Raw genomic sequence first — 17,999 nt, forward strand, 5'->3', positions numbered from 1 at the left:
GATCAAAGAGCTTTCAGATAGAATATTTCTTTTGATCCTCCACCCCTAATCTTTCAGAAGTCATGTCTAATAAAATAATCCACAGATGGAATCTTGCCAGAGAAAAAGATATTCTCTGGTCCCTTTCTCACAGTGGGGTACTCCATTTGGAAAAATATATAAAAGAACACTGTGGATTTATGCGCTAGAGAAGAGGGATGGCATCTAGACAGGCATCAAGCTAGTACCCGGAACATCCACAGATTTGTTCCCCTGGTCTGTTGCCTAACTTATCATAAATTACATCTAAGACTAAGACTCTACACAATACTTTTGCAAACATTTACAAGTGATCAGATGACCTTATATGGGATATCTTTGCACACAAGACAGATAAACTATAAGCTGAACACTAGGATAGAAGGCCGTTGATCACTGTTAGCTTAGAGGAAAAATTTCAACTAGAGTAACACAGAGTTATGTCCCCCTGGCTCTTGACAAACAACTATGCCATGCTCAGAATTTTCTGTTAACAACCTACTTTTAAAACTGGCTATCAGGAAATATTCATTCCCTACTGGTAGAGATATTCATGTTTAGGCTGGGCAATGCTCAACCTCGGTTTCAAAAAGCAATTACCTGGAGAACTTTTCTAGCATAGGGAGAATAAGGAAGTGAAGTAACATTTGACAAGGTATGTACACGTGCGTACAGGACAGTAAAAAACCCAAGTGCTTTTTAACATCATTTTCAAACTGCCAGACATTTACTTGAGACTTGAAAGCACCAGACAGATGTCATGATGCTATTTTTAGCAATGGCAACTTGGATTAAAAAGAGCCAATATTATATCCAACCATCTCTTGGCTCTAGACAAAAAGCATAGGAATGAAGGTATAGGGGAGGAAAGAGAGACTTTACTGAAAGAGATTAGATCTGACATGATCAAACACCCTCCCCCAATTTTCCTTAAATTAGCTCTGAGATGCTAATCATGATACTCCATCTCACTTCTGATTTGCTTCCTTTGAAAAACACAAAAAAGATAAAGTTTCAAAAGTGCTATCCTGGCCTGGTGCAGTGGCTCGTGCCGGTAATCCCAGCACTTTGGGAGGCCAAGGCGGGCAGATCACTTGAGCCCAGGAGTTCAAGATCAGCCTGGACAACATGGCAAACCCCTGTCTCAACTAAAATTACAAAAAATTAGACAGGTGTGATGGCGTGCACCTGTAAGCCCCAGCAACTCGGAAGGCTGAGGTGGAAGGACAACCTAAGCCTGAGAGGTCAAAGCTGTGGTGAGCCATGACTGTGCCACTGTGCTCCAGCCCGGTTGATTTAAAAAAAAAAAAAAAAAAAAAGTGCTATCCTTCAAATGATCTGGAGCAAGGCAAAAAAGCAAGAATCAGTAATTTGTTTTCCCCAATGTCACCCAATGAAGCATTAATTCGAAAACACTGTCCTAACAAAGCAACTAGCATCCAAATTCCAAAGGACTCTATATCTTAAGGAACGCATGAAAAATAAACATATAAAAGCACACTATATTAAATGTATAAAAGCACCCATTAAGCTGTATTGTTCTCATCCTCAAAGGGTTATGAATGTGGAATATCAATGTTACGACTGTATCTTTAGATAACTGTTTTATGTGAACATCATCCTTCAGAATTATTATCAGGCAATCTCTTACAAAAAGTAATACTGTAGTGAATTACTAGAAAAAAAATTTCCACAATCAATAACCAGTCAAGATTAAAACAATAAAAAGCACAGAATAGAACATATATCATTTTATAAAAATTCACATTTCTTTAGTTTTTGGTATTTTCCTAAGACATATGCTCTCCTTCCCTGCACTGCAGATAAACAGGTCTACCTTTAAAAACTGATACTAGGCCAGGTGCAGTGGCTCATGCCTACACCCAATACTTTGGGAGGCTGAGGTGCGAGGATCAATCGAGCCCAGGAGATTAAGACCCGCCTGGGCACCATGGCGAAACCCTGCCTCTACAAAATACAAAAAAATATTAGCCAGGCGTGGTGGCATGCGCCTGTAGTCCCAGCTACTTGGGAGGCTGAGAAGGGAGGATTGCTTGAGCCCAGGGAAGCCAAGGTTGCAGTGAACCATGATTGCACCTCTGTACTCCAGCCTGGGCGATGGAGCAAGATGCTGTCTCAAAAAAAAAAAAAAAAAAACTGTTAGTATATATGAACAGCAGAACTCAACTTATTTCTAATACAAAAAAACACTTCATTTATGAGTTGTTCTGCTATCTAAAATTAGACTTCAAATATTCCAAATACTCGAGACTCTAACATTTTCACAAAATTGTAAAATGCTCAGATGACATGAACTATCAAATACAATATTAAAATAGTATTTCAAAAGAGCAGAAGAAAACTTTTCAGAAGAGAGGCCTACGCTGAAAGATCACTGTATTACCATATACAAATCTAAACTATCTACAATGCATGGCAAAAATAATATTATGTCCCCACAACCAGGATTTGATACTTTGATCTGACACATAGCAGGGTCTGGCAATTGTCACAACAAAACTATTAGAAATGTTCCTCAAAGTATTTATGTACAGTCTATATAATCTGATTGTGGTATTAATTCAAAAGCCTACCCTGTAGGAGTAAAGGTAATTAACTTATTACATAAGTCTGTCTTTTACTGTTGCTAATCATGATATTTAAGAGCACTGTGTGCTATAGTTCCTTTCAGGATTATCTAGACATAGTAAGCTCCAAATCTTTTGTGTTACGGCCCCGAATATAGAAAATCTAAGCAAGTAATATTGTGAAAATTTTGGATACAGAATTCTTTATTTAAAACAGTGACTTAGCAAGGTTGAGAGCTGGTAATATTTTAAGATACAGTCTTCCTTTATATTTAGTATCAGGAAAAGCTACGTCAAATGTTTTATGTAAACTATCCAGTAGACTAACTCTTGCTAATATGTTAATTACAATATACTGTCATAGTGTTAACAGTAATATCCACTTCTCTAAGTCACAAAAGTCAAAGATGATGCATAAAGCACATTTTTTAATAAAAAATTTTAATTGGGAATTAAATGTAAGTAAGATATAAGTAGATATCAAGCCTGCTAGACTTCACATATCTGGATGATATCTAAGCACTCATTAATTGTTCTATGCTACCTAGAATTATAAATCAAAGCATACTGTGGTAACTCGATGTGTTTCCATTTTATAAATTAACTAAAAATGATATAAAACATATTAAAACAACAAAAACACTACCAACCATGTCTTTTCTAATTGAGACAAGAAATATCAGAACTGGAAAGACCATGCTGTCATAGAACACATGTGTAGAGTTGAGTTTAAAAGTCTTTTTTTGGAGTTTTTCTAGGAGTTGAGAAAATCATGTTAAACCTAAAATTTTAGTGAAAACATTAATTTTAGCTGTAATAAAAACACTATGAATAGACATTTATGAATAGATACTGAAAAACTTGGGGAATAATAAACAAAGCAGAATTCATGGTTACCATATTTACACATACTCTTTGTTGTGTTTCAGTGCCACATGATCTGATTCAAAGTAATAAACATCAGGATCATCATCTTCGTCTTCTGTAATGTGCTGACTGGCACTCTCTTTGGCAGATGGCAAATGTCCAATATTGAGTCTTGCCTCTGAGGGCAGTTTACTTAGTCCTTCACTTCCACAATTTTGAGAGTCACAACATATCCCTTTTTCATTTTGAGAAATTTCACCAGGATTTGTGGGAGACTGACTTACATTATCACTAACAGTTGCATTTGTTTCATTAGGACTAAGATTATTCTCCTCAAATTGTCCATTTTCTCTGTAAGGAGAACTGTTTTTAGTAGGACTACCTCTGGTAGGGGCTGCCCTTCGTGGTGAGGTTCTCAGAGTATAACGATGTTCTTGAGGTTCTGATAAAGACATCATTTGAGCTGAAACACAGTCTAGAACAGAAGATGGTTCAGGTTCTCCGGAGGCTGGCATACTCTCAAGACTTGTGTCCAGGTTGTTACTGGTGTTTTCTTTACACTGCTCTTTTGAGGCACTGCTATCTCCCACCACATCTACTTCCTCCTCAGAATCCCTTAAAGATGACTGAGTTTCAGAAAAGGGCCCTGCAGCTGGCTCAGTAGTCAGCTGATTAACATGTTCCACAGGCAGGCAGGCAGTTACTATTTTGTGGTCCTCCAACTTGACCTGCACTTGTGAATTTGTGCAAGGCACGTTATGGTCTATATAACTGTCCTCCTTCCTACTATCAAGGAACATTGAAGTTTGGGTATCCGAATCCCCATTTTCAGCTACTGATTTTTCCTGTAACACATAGGAACCAAGGCTATTTTGTTTAGTGTTCCCATCAGGCTGACAGTCATCACAGTTTATAACAGCTGAATCACTGTCATCGACACCATTGACAGCCAAATAGCCTGTGATTTCTTCAACTACTGCAGAATTAAGTGGCCCTTCCTCACTGACATTCACCTTTTTAATTTCCCTTTTCTCACAATCATCCAGTATAAGACATCGACAAGCTCGTTTAGTCCCTTGAAAATCTGCATCATTGTCCACTACTGTACTCCTCTGTTCTACTGACTCCTTGTCTGATTTTATAGGTGAATCTTCTTCTGAACTGTTTGGTGCTTCAGATCTAAGACAACGCTTAATTCTTTTTAAAACTGGTGAAACAGGTTCTGTTTGCCTTCTCTCACAATTTTCTATAGCCTGCCTTTCTATGTTATCCTTTTCTGAAGAAGAAAGTCCTCTTTTCCTAGGGCTTACCCATGATTCTCGGGTACTCTGCTGTTTTAAATCAGTGGTTCTCCCATTATTATTTCCTTTCTGAATTGGCACAGGCTCTGGTCTCTTCTTTGGTGATCTTGATCGTACTTGAGAATTAGAAGAGATTTCTTCAGGATGCGCAATGCTACGATTCCTTAAAGTTCTACCACAAAAAGATTCATCCAAGCCGTTTAACCCCACTGTTGATCTTGTAACACGAGTAGATCGGGAAGCAGCCATACTATGGCAAGTCCCTACAATACGGTCATCATGATCCACTCATTGGGAAACCTTCAAAAATGTAAACAAAATAATGAGAAAAAGGTAACAGTTAATATACCTAGAACGAAAGTATAAAGCTATAACTTTTTTAATCCAAGTATACTCGGACGTTATGGTCTATATAACGGTCTATATAACTGCCAATATTAAATTATGTGACAAAAATTCTTTAACATTTCCAATAATTATATAAATTATAGCTAACAAGTATACAGCACTTAATATGTTCCATGAGTCTTTCTATATAACTTACATATATTAACTCACTTAAGTCTCATAACAACTCAGATAGGTACTACTATCATCCCTACTTCACGAGTAAGATTAAGGCACACTGAGTAATCTATCCAAGATCACAATTCTAGTAAGTGGAAGGGCAGGACTCTAGAGACCATACCTGCCTCACTGTGTATTTGCCTCTCAGATAGGCATAAAATACCCAGAAAATATCTATCCTAAAGATGTGATTTCATTTTGGTCATTAAAATAATAATCTTCAGCTGGGCATGGTGGCTCACGCCTGTATTCCCAGCAGTTTGGGAGGCTGAGGCAGGAGGATCACAAGGTCAGGAGTTCAAGACCAGCCTGACCAACATGGTGAAACCCTGTGTCTACTAAAAATACAAAAATTAGCCAGGTGTGGTGGCACACACCTGTAATCCCAGCTACTCAGGAGGCTTAGGCAGGAAAATTACTTGAACCCAGGAGGCAGAGGTTGCAGTGAGCTGAGATCATGCCACTGCACTCCAGCCTCGGCGACAGAGCGAGACTCCGTCTCAAAAACAAATAAAATAAATAAATAAATAAAATAATAATATCGAACCTATATAGCAGCTATCTTTCAAAAACTATTCCAATCATTTCTCGTGTTCTTTCAAAATGTCCCTGGTATATAGAAAGGCAGGCTCTCCTCTTTTTAATTTACTTTTGCCAAAATGAGTTTCAGATCAAATCCCTTAATAACTAATAATCTGGCATCCAAAAAATTTTGCTTGCAGTATTTTTCATAACTAAATAGATAAAAATCAAAATGCTAGCTTGCACTGGCTAAGAACAAAACAAACCAAACCCAAGCCTTCCTAGTCTCTAGAAATAAAGCCATAAATTAGTAGGTGAAAGGTACTGTTCCAAAGATCGGAAAAATGGGAAAGAAGCCTCTGAAGCAAATACTTACATTTAAGAAATCAAGACTACTCATATAATCCCACCCTTTCCTTCTTCGCACTCCTGTGTATAGCATATGCCAGCGCCAGTTTTAATGTGTGGTTTGGGAGATGAAAAGGTATTCTGGTGTGGATGCTTGAGGTTTACATGACAGAAATGTAAGGGATATAGAAAATGCCTGGATTGATCCATTTGGGTAAACTAGTGAGTTGGTGATATTTTCCAGAGGCTCTCCCATCAAGCAAAATAAAGGAGCTGTTAACATTTGAAGTCTCTATTCCCCTGCTCCTCTTCTGTTTAGTTTTCACAAAGTACCCTGTCATTTTACCGCCTAACTTTGAGTGAGATGCAGGATGATTAGTTAGAGAAAGAGGCCAGTGGTAGCAATAGTGCAAAGTTTCACAGTCCCTTCCTCCTGCCTTTGGTCATCAACAGTCTCCCTTCCCATGTAAACCTCAAAATGCCATTCTGACTCCTTTCCCTAAAAATCAAACACAATCTCTCCTTTGCTTCAACAAGAAGTATCTAATAGTGGAAAGGCTGGAAGAATTACAGAAGACACAGCAACATGCTACCACATATAAAAAAAGAAACACTAAAGGAAATAATCTCCCTGTTCCTGCCTGCTGACAAGTGAGAAAGTACCCTGTAAATATTTAAGTTGGCTGAGTTTAGTGTTGTCTCAGAGTATGGCATACTTTTAAATTTTTAATTAACAATTTTTTTAAATCTTGTAAGAATCACAAAACTAGCCCTGGAATTAAAGCATGGTTATTTGTTCTAGAGAATTTCATAGCAATCAAGTGAACAATAAGTACGAGACACCAATCAGAACTTAGAAACACATTTCTTACAGTAGTAAACTTTTATTGTTTTGGGGAATCCTTAAAAGAACTGCTGACATTTAATTCTCATTTGCTAATATATTATCATTAAGATTACAATCTTTCTGTTTTTTTCATGGGTAACAAACACTGAGTGTCCCATAATTTTCCACTTTTAGTTATAAAACATTTAAGTTAAACTTCAAATGATGTTTTAGAAGAACACAAACTGGCCAGGGACAGTGGCTCATGCCCGTAATCCCAGCACTTTGGGAGGTTGAGGCAGATGGATCACTTGAGGTCAGGAGTTCGAGACCAGCCTGGCCAACATGGTGAAACCCCATCTCTACTAAAAATACAAAAAACTAGCGGGGCATGGTGGCACATGCCTGTAATCCCAGCTACTCGGGAGGCTGAGGCAGGAGAATCACTTGAACCCAGGAGGCAAAGGTTGCAGTGAGCCGAGATCACACCACTGCACTCCAGGCTGGGCAACAGAGCGAGACTCTGTCTCAAAAAAAATAAAAAGAAAAGAACATAAATTGAAATATATGAAAAGCAACTTATTTGTTTCATGTATCCAAATCCGGCACTCTAAAATGTTAAGATTACTTATTTTTAAATATTAAATATGTATGTAAACACACAAAAAAGCATAAGACTAAGTTAATTTAATAAATAAAATGCCTATGAAATCTAATCCATATTATCTTTAATGCAAATTTAATTATACTCATAATTTATGGTTCAAAAATAATACTGGCAATAGAAATACTTTATAAACACACAAAAGAATCTGTTAATCTTTACTTTTCAAAATGCAATCCCAATTAAGGGTCTATAAACCTCTTAAATTATTCCAATAATCAATAATAAGACTTCCTTAACCTCTTCTTTCCACACCAATCTGAATGGGAGCAAAATCTGCCTTGCAGTACAAACTTCTCAAAGAGAGACTATTTTGGATGAAATGAACCTATTATTAGTAGTACTAAGAACCTGTTTTTTATACATATATTTTTTGCTAAAAAATATCACCTATAAGCTGGTCATGGTGGCTCAAGCCTGTAATCCCAGCACTTTGGGAAACCAAGGTAAGTGGATCACTTGAGCCCAGGAATTCGAGACCAAACTGGGCAACATGGTGAAACCCTATCTCTACTAAAAATACAAAAAATTTATCCAGGTGTAATGGTGCATGCCTGTAGTCCCAGGTACTAGGGAGGCTGAGTGGGAGGATCACCTGAGCCTGGGAAGTCAAGGGTGCAGTGATGTGACTGCCCTTCAGCCTGGGTGATGAGAGCAAGGCCCTGTCTCGAATGAAAAAAAAAAAAAAAAATCACATATAGTGAGGCCTATCTTACTTCTTCACCATTCCACTGATTAAAATATGAAAACACTGATTAATATGAAAGTTAAATAAAATATTGAAAACACTGATTAATATAAAAGATTAAGTCTCTTTTCATTTCTTCTACACCCTAAAAATGCTTTCATTTCACTCAATAACCAGAACAAAGCCCTAGTTTTAGGATTCTCAAATTCTGTGCTATTGGGCTGTATTGAAAGAGAACTTGTTTTATAACAAGGATCCTTGTGGTACCTCAGACTCTTGCAACTCAATCATGGGCATCTCCTGGAAGCTTGTTAGAAATGCAGAATATGAGGCCCTGCCCCAGACCTACCAGTGAATTAGGTTCCTAGGTGACTCATATATGTATTAGTGTTTGAGAAACACTGCCTTAGGCTACTGAAGTCAGACAGAATTCTACTAAGAGTCATCAAGTTTCAAACTAAATTAGACCTATTTATAATATATCCTTTAATTTCTTACTGGATCCTAATAATAAAAAAAAATACATAAGGCCAAGGAAGCACCAAATGGAAGACTATAAAAATATCTTGCCTGAAATTAACATGTGATGTGCACTTGAGGTAATAAACTGGTTAAAATTATTAAGATCAGAGTTAAACAAAATTTTGCTAATCTTCCCTCTGATGAATTTTTTCTGTTCTAATCTTTTTCTTCTTATCTTTTCTATTTTGGATAGGCATATATAAAAGGCACATACTTTCTATGATCATCTAATAAACTGAATGCAAAATTCAGTTAATAAAAGGGGACCAAAAATGTCTACATTAGCCAGGTGCAGGGGCAGGGAAGTGGGGGCACCTACAGTCAATAGATACTCAGGAGGCTGAGTCAAGAGGATCACCTGAGCCCAGGAGTTTGAGAACTGCCTGGACAATGGTAAGAGCCTATCTCTTAGAAAATAAAAACTAAAAAGTCTGCATTATCTCAACCAAGTCTCAACATTGTTTTGTCATGCTTAGCAAAATATTATAGACTAAAGCAGTTGTTTTCCTCATTTTAGCTGCATCACAAAAAGTTTCTTAAGAATACAATGAAGCTTAGAGTAGAAAATTATATTTCTGCCAAATATTAAGGAATAAAAATGAACTTATTTACAAATTATCTCAGAAAATACCCCTGTAGGCTAACAAAATAAGAGGTATATGGTGAAAACCTTAGACAGCATCCATCTGAAGTTAGAAACGCAATTACTCTAGTTTTAGAAATAAGGGAAGCCATTAATTAACATATTCATACGGGCAAAACCCAATCTAACAACTACACTGGAGTTTTTCCTATACGTTATCTACCAAATAATGAATAGTGGCACTTTCTAGAATACAGAGGAAAGAGAGTGCGGTCAGTAACTAGAATTAACCAGACTCCCTTCCTCTCTTCCCCACCTTCATGAATTATCATCCTATTGGAGGTCATATCTTAGAAGGACCAGTCAACCAAATTTCAACTTCTCCATTCATATTAAGCCCTGAATCCTACCTATGATTTCACATATCCTACCCACATATTTGCTGCTGAATTGCCCTCCCATAAATTTGAATCTACTGTTACCCAAATATAACTATAGGATTCTGAAAAACACTCTTTGAAGCATTATCAGCTATGTTTCAGGTCATAAATTTCCAGCTCCTGTGATCATATCTGTAGAACTGTATCAATAAGAACTAAAAGGAATAATAATTATTAAACAAAAAAGGCCTACCTAATGACACACTTCTCTAGCTATTTACTTAAGAGAAAGAAATTTCAAAAAGATATTTCAAAGACCTTGCCTATAAGCTTTTTTTCCTACTATAATCACCAAAATGGTAAAGTTTATTTTGGGAATTGAGGAGCTGGCAATCTTCCATCACACCAATGTTCTAGCTAATATTTATTATCATAATATTTAGTTTTATTAAGTGAACAATTTTTAGTAAACTGGTCATGATACCAGTATATATTCATGTAGACAAACCAAAGTAAAAGGAAAAAAGAGCAAATGCAACTGGAAAGTGTTACCAATATGATTCTTTCTCTAGTTGTCTAGAATATAAACAAAGTATTTAATAATGTTGAGGCCATGTTTGTCATGTAATTATTTTAAGACAATACCTCAGCAGTGCAATTACCACCATATCTATAATGTTAAAAGTAGAAGCATAACTGGTAACCCACCCATGCAATTCAACTTAAGGTTCTTAAATAGTCACCTCTTTGAAGTCTGGGAACTCTATTATGTATTGTCTTATATAAAAAGACTTCTTAATTCTTTCTCATTAATAGAAACTGATATATGACAGATGGTCGGTAGATTGGTAGGTAGGTAGGTAGGTAGGTAAGCAGACAGACAAGCAGACAGTCAGACAGACAAAAGTAAATGAAAACACACTTCAAAAGACAATCGGGAAAAGGAAGTCAAGGAATTTCATAATGCCTCCTGAGTCAAAAATTCCAACATAATCAGTCACTTCATTTATACCCCTGTTGAAAAAAAAAGGGGGGGGAGGAATATTTCATTCCTAATCCATTCCCTGTAGCTCCATACTCCTATAAACAACCAGCCAAACTACAATTTGTCACACAGAGAATGTATGGAAAAATAACAAATCTCCCCATCTCAAAAAAAAAAAAAAAGGAAGTCAAACTATAGTTGTCTTCACTACTGCAAAACTAAATAACTTACCTGTACAACCAAAGATCTATCATTGTGGAAATATAATCTCTTTTCCTTATATCCTGAAGGAGTTGGAGCTATGATCTAGAATGGAGCTTAAGCATCAGGGTTTCAGACTCTCTCAGCTTCAGCCATGGAGAATACTAGAACCTCCTAAATTTCTTTCTTTAAAATAAAATAATGAAAAAAAAAGGATTAAAGAAGATGAATGTATGCTAATAGATTTACTCCTTCTATAATAAGAAGAAATAAAGGTACAGAATCTGTTCACAGTGACATCTTTCATGCTTCTTGGTAACTCCGTAGCCTCGAGGATACTAAGAAACTGAAACAGGATTTTTAGAAATCATCAAAAGCAAACCAAAAAGATCCTGAAATATACCAAATCCTTACAACTCAATATTAGTTTAAACTGAGTCAAAATGTGACTTGCTCTTTTCTAGACACTGCTCTAAGGCAGTATTTTTTGGCAGTGATCTAAAGATTGCCCTTGAAAACATTTCTCATAACAGAATTTATATATCATCTCTTACTCTGGTTCTAGAGGACTTTCCAAATTCTCAACATCAAGTATACATAACCATTTAGGTTATGCATGAAAGAATCACACAAATAACCAAATCTTCTATACCCATAGGATAACCTGGATGCTTATTAAAATGCTATAAAATTCAATTACAAAAGGACATTTCTATTATTTTTGGCATATGTATTTTTTACAAGAACAAGAACAACAAGGATTTTCCGGTTTTAGTACCCAATTTGCCAGATAATTTAATTAATCTAATTACATTTCATTTCTTAGAACGGTCTGGTCAATTTTTACTTTATAATAATTTATTATGATATCCTTTTCAAAGAATGTACAGGCCAGGCGCAGTGGCTCACACCTGTAATCCCTGCACTTTGGGAGGTCAAGGCAGGTGGATCACAAGGTCAGGAGTTCGAGGCCAGCCTGGCCAACATGGTGAAACCCCATCTCTACTAAAAATACAAAAAATTTAGCCAGGCATGGTGGCATACACCTGTAATCCTAGCTACTCAGGAGGCTGAGGCAGGAGAATCGCTTGAACCTGGGAGGCAGAGGTTGCAGTGAGCCAAGACCACCCCATTGTACTCCGGCCTGGACAACAAGAGCAAAACTCAGTCTCAAAAAAAAAAAAAAAAAAAAAAAAAAAGGTACAATCTGGCTAAATGGGTTACTATGAGTATCCATCTGAAAACAAGGAAGACGACTAAAAAAAGACCAGTAGATGTTTATGATAGAAACTGTCACTTTATTATAAGCATAAAACTAGATATTATAATGATACATTTTGGGGGAAGTATTACAACTTAAAGACTGATATAATTACAAAATCTTGTAATGACTAGGCAGACTTACTGCCTAGTAAAAATAGGTTACTGCTCTAGTCAGCTAGAAAGGGAATAGGGCTAACAATATCTAATATCTATAGATGCCATCTCTCCCAAACATGCCCTGGAAATGCTTTAAAAACCACTAGGTAGGAAAATTGGCTAATAACCATTTAATACTACAGTACACTAAGAAATGTTCTAAGTTAACATGGGGAGAAGCTCAGTGAAAACATGATCCTACAAAAAGTAACCCTTGACTTGAAAATCTACTCTTCTTATAACAGACTCCAAGTGACAACTCCTTTGTACCAAACACTGAAGCCTTTCACAAACATGGCAAAACATTATGTTCTACAGTGTGTGATGGTAGTAGCAATCATCAAAAGCAAAGATCATCTACAACTTAAAGTATATCTCTGAGCATACTGGAATGTGCCCTAGTAGCAGTCTATCAAGTTCTAATCAACCACATAACTACTCTATTTGAATAGAGTTCACTATAGGAACAGTATCCACTACGATATTTAGCAGACAAGAACATCTGCAACTGTTATTTTCACAGAGCTGATACTTACAGCTGAGCTCTATTGGCATTAAAATAAACAGGATCCTGCAGTGTTTTGTAAAAGCCTGATACACTGAAAAAGAAACTTCAATCAATTACTTCTAACTAAACCCCACTTGGCCTTAATTAAGATTACATTATTTTCTTACCTTTTAAAAAGCGTTTCGCCTAGTATTTGATCCCCACGCGTCTGTATTTATCTGTCATCACTGTTAATTGTCCATGTTACACTGAGACTTCAGGTATTATTTATTTATATGGTCGTACTAGAACAACTTGATATCTGTGAAGGGAAACCATAATATAATCACTATAGATGTGTTACTGTTTACAAATTTGTGAATAAAAGTGGTAATATTTCCAAACACTTATATAGCACACTTCATTTTCTACTAAACTTCACAAATAATTCCTTACATTTAGCTGTGAAATACGTGTCTTCAACAAACTAAGATGATTGGCTAACACTTCCAAGTTCTTCTCAGAGAGCACCCACATACAAGTTTTCTAAATTTAATTCTAAACTTAAATCCTTACAAATTGAAGAGCTCCTCAGGTTCCTTTTCTTACTACCAAGATAGATATATGTCATTTTCCTTAAGTCTACAATTGCTCTCCATTAATACAAAAGTACTTTTTTGTGTATTTTATATTTTAGGGAATAAATCTATAATGCTTAAAAATGAAGTAAAAAAAGATAATGACTGTCCTTTAAATGTCACTTTAAACATCTGATACCTTTCTCAAGTAATCTTGGAAGTAAACAGAAAATAAGTGTTATTTAAAATAAACTGAGATGTAGCTGCACAAACATTCCTTAAAGGTAAGCTTCTTAAAACAGACTTGGTGATGATTACAACTCTGAGAAATAGATACACACACTTATAATGATGACCAAAAGCACTGTACAGAATTTTAAATAATTTTAACCAGTTTATTGGTGAAAAAAATGAGCTACAAAAGAATGTTCATTCATACATATCAAAGAAAGCAGTGTATGAATGGCATTCTAAAACGTTTCATCATGCTGTACCACTCCACTACACAGTAAAAAGTACAAATCTACATGGAAAATAGAGATAACCTGGCGAGGCATGGTGGCTCATGCCTGTAATCCCAGCACTTTGGGAGGCCAAGGCAGGAGGATCCCTTGAGCTCAGGCTTTCGAGACCAGCATGGGCAACATAGTGAGCCCTCTTCTCTACAAAAAAAAAATGAACAAAATTAGCCAGGCATGGTTGTGTGTGTCTGTAGTCCCAACTACTTGGGAGGCTGAGGTGGGAGGATCATCTGAGCCCAGGAGATTGAGGCTGCAGTGAGCCATGATCGTGCCACCGCACTACAACCTAGGCAACAGAGTAAACCGTATCTGGAAAAAAAAAATTTTTTTAATGAAAATGCAGATAATCTTACACATGCTTTCTGGATCAAGTTATTAGGGTTGTCAACCATTCAGATATTCTCAGTGAGAACTTTCATTAACAATAGGGCGATTAAAAAACTATTATCTATCCTCAAATACAATTCCTTATTCGTTTTCAAACATTAAAAATATACAAGTAAAACCATAAAAAAATTAACACTTTGGGATGCCAAGGCAGAAGGATCACTTGAGCCTGGGAGTTTGAAACCATCCTGGGCAACAAAGTGAGGCCTCATCTGTACAAAAAATAGAAAAAGGTAGCCACGTGTGGTGGTGTGCACCTGTAATCCCAGCTGCTAGGGAGGATCCTTAGAGCTGCAGTGAGACCTGATTGCATCACTGCATTCCAGCCTGGGTGACAAAGAAAAAAAAAAAAAAAACACAGATCTAACTAATTTTTAAGTTTAAAAATTGTCATGACCTCTCTTGTACCAAAAGCAAGGAAATTAAACTAGTCAAAACTCTTGTAGCCCCTATACTGTGTTCTTCACTTCATTCAATATACATTTCAAACTTAAGCATTCTGCAAAACTGTTATATGCTTTCTGCAGCAGAAACACTTCTTTGAATTATGACAATACACAGTAATTTTTTCATTTGAATTATTTAACTACAGTAACTTACTTCTAGAAGTTTAAAAAACAGCATTTTGTCATTTAAAAAGCATACAAAATGGAAAGCAAACTATCTAAGTCCTATTCCTAAAGCCATCTTATTTATTCCCTTGGAACAGAGCTTTGCTTGTTTTCATGTACTAATAAAATTCATTGACTATTCAAGCGTTCCAAAAGCAAACCCAAAACCAATCTTCACTGAAAGAATTACTTTTCCTACTTCTTGCAGTCTTAACACTGGTACTACTGTATTAAATAGATTACATGATCTCAGATTCACAGCACACATGTAATCACTTCAAAAGACTACGTAAATCTCATTAGAAGATACAGCTCTAGTGATATAACCAGGATATAAGCCACACAACTTACTATTAAAATAAAACAATGATGTTCAAAGCTAACCACAATCCCTAAATTTTCAGGCAAAATTTTTTTTAGTTTTATAAGAGCTTGGAAAAAATTTAAAAGGAAGGTCATACAACAGAGTCATATTTATTACCTGATGCTTGTTGTAAGTGAAAATACCACATATGGGCACTATACTATGATTTTAAATGATTTTATAAGAAAGAGACATTCAATTCAATGTCAGTTGTAAAAAGCATTAAAATACGATCAGCCGGGTGCGGTGGCTCACGCCTGTAATCCCAGCACTTTGAGAGGCTGAGGTGGGTGGATCACGAGGTCAGGAGTTCAAGACCAGCCTGGCCAACATGGTGAAACCCCGTCTCTACTAAAAATACAAAAAAAATTAGCTGGGCGTGGTGGCGGGCACCTGTAATCCCAGCTACTCGGGAGGCTGAGGCAGAGAATTGCTTGAACCTGGGAGGTACAGGTTGCAGTGAGCCAAGATCGCACCACTGCACTCCAGCTTTGGTGACAGATTGAGACTCTGTCTCAAGAAAAAAAAATAAAATAAAATACGGTCAAAGACACAAATACCTTTCTTTTTTTTTTTCTTTTTTTTTTTTTTTTTTTGAGACGGAGTTTCCCTCTTGTTGCCCAAGCTGGAGTGCGATGGTGCAATCTTGGCTCACTGCAACCTCTGCCTCCTGAATTCAAGTGATTCTCCTGCCTCAGCCTCCCAAGTAGCTGGGATTACAGGCACCTGCCACCATGTCCATTTAATTTTTGTACTTTTAGTAGAGATAGGGTTTTGCCACGTTGGCCAGGCTGGTCTCAAATCCTGACCTCAGGTGGTCCACCCACCTTGGCCTCCCAAAGTGCTGGGATTACAGGCATGAGCCACCACGCCCAGCCCAGAAACACCTTTCCTAGATAATTAAGATTTCACAGTTACTTGCTATAAAGAGCTGAACCAAATTTTCATTTGGTACAATAATCAAAGACGAGTACCTTTTTCTGGCTCCCTAAATTGCTCAGAACCACATGTTCAGTGTCTTGGATACCTTCTATAGATTTTCAAAGATAAGCCTATTTCACAGTCAGCAGAAAGATAGTAGGAAAAGTATAGGATTTGGTGGAGGAGACAGAAATGTGATTCTCTGTCATCAATAATTATTTCACCACGAGCAAGTCACTTTGCCTATCTGTGCTTTATCTATAAAACGAAAGACATAATACCTGCCTACTACCTCTCAGAGTTATTGTGAAGTTCGAAAGAGATCACATCTGTGAAGTACTTCAGGTTACTGACTCCCAAATTTTAGTGTGTCTAAGAAATACCTGGACCCAATCACCTCTTAAATTAAGATTCAGAAGGCCTGAACAGAAATGCATAAATTTTCATTGTCAATTAAGCACTTCAGGTCATTCCAACGTATGGGCTCCCAGTGATGATCAGACTTTGAAAAAACTACATCAGTTTCTTCTAAAACACTATAGTGTTTGGGCTGGGTACGACGGCTCATGCTGGTAATCTCAGCTCTCTAAGAGACCGAGGCAGAAGGATCACTTTGAGGCCAGGAGTTTGGGACCAGCTTGGGTAACATGGCAAGACCCTGTCTCTATAGAAAAAAAAATGCACACAATACATTAGTGGAGCATGGTGGTGTGCACCTGTTGTAGTCCTAGCTACTCAGGAAGCAAGAGGCCTGGAGTTTGAGGCTGCAGGCTACAGTAAGCTATGATCACACCAATGCACTCCAGCCTGGTGAACCAAGTGAGGCCCTGTCTCTAAAAAATTAATTAATTAAAAGAAACAAAACTTTAGTGTTCATAAGCATTAAATCTAGGTACATGTTTAAAATACAAATTTCTAGCTAGGCGTAGTCACACATGCCTATAGTCCCAGCTACTTGGGAGGCTAAGGGAGGAGGATTGCTTGAGTCCAGGAGTTCTAAGTTGTAGTGCACTATGTCATTCAGGTGTCTGCATTAAGTTTAGCATCAATATCGTGATCTCAGGGGAGCAGGGGACGACCAGGTCACCTAAGGAGGTGAGAACGGGCCCAGGTCAGAAACACAGCAGGTCTAAACTTCCATGCTGATCAGTAGTGAGACTGCACCTATGAACAGCCACTGCACTCCAATTTGGGGAAAAGAGACCCTGTCTCTTAAAAATAAAAATAAAAAATAAGAAGAAAATGAAATAAAATACAAATTTCTAAACCTCATCCTTAAAAATCCAGATTCAGGCCAGGCGCAGTGGCTCACGCCTGTAATCCAATACTTTGGGAGGCTGAGGTGGGTAAATTACCTGAGGTCAGGAGTTCGAGACCAGCCTGGCCAACATGATGAAACCCTGTCTCTACTAAAAATACAAAATTAGCCAAGTGTGGTGGCGCGTGCCTGTAATCCCAGTTACTCGGGAGGCTGAGTGAGAAGAACTGCTTGAAGCTGGGAGGTGGTGGTTGCAGTGAGCCGAGATCACACCACTGCACTCCAGCCTAGGTGACAAAACAAAACAAAAAAAATTCAGATTCCATAAACTTGGAATGGAGCATACAATCTTCATTTATCATCATTTAGGAGATTCAGATGTAAATGAGTTAT

At 37.1% G+C, this 17,999-nt stretch overlaps 1 protein-coding gene across 10 annotated transcripts in view; it reads right to left on the minus strand.

Moving 5' to 3' along the window:
* ZZZ3 (zinc finger ZZ-type containing 3) overlaps positions 1-17,999 on the minus strand; it is a 122,107-nt gene that overhangs the window by 63,958 nt on the left and 40,150 nt on the right. For 5 of the 10 annotated variants that reach the window (XM_050805016.1, XM_050804969.1, XM_050804995.1 and 2 more), the window contains 2 exons: positions 13,155-13,288; positions 3,519-5,074 (listed from right to left, as the gene is read on the minus strand). In XM_050805016.1, the coding sequence (XP_050660973.1) occupies positions 3,519-5,023 (1,505 nt within the window). In that variant the 5' untranslated portion in view covers positions 5,024-5,074; positions 13,155-13,288. Of the gene's footprint in view, positions 1-3,518; positions 5,075-11,090; positions 11,247-13,015; positions 13,079-13,154; positions 13,289-14,089; positions 15,741-17,999 lie in introns of those variants that run through there. The other 5 variants (XM_050805049.1, XM_050805026.1, XM_050805034.1 and 2 more) reach the window with 3 other exon arrangements.

The sequence above is a fragment of the Macaca thibetana genome, chromosome 1 (genome assembly GCF_024542745.1).
Source record: "Macaca thibetana thibetana isolate TM-01 chromosome 1, ASM2454274v1, whole genome shotgun sequence".
Taxonomy (NCBI): domain Eukaryota; kingdom Metazoa; phylum Chordata; class Mammalia; order Primates; family Cercopithecidae; genus Macaca; species Macaca thibetana.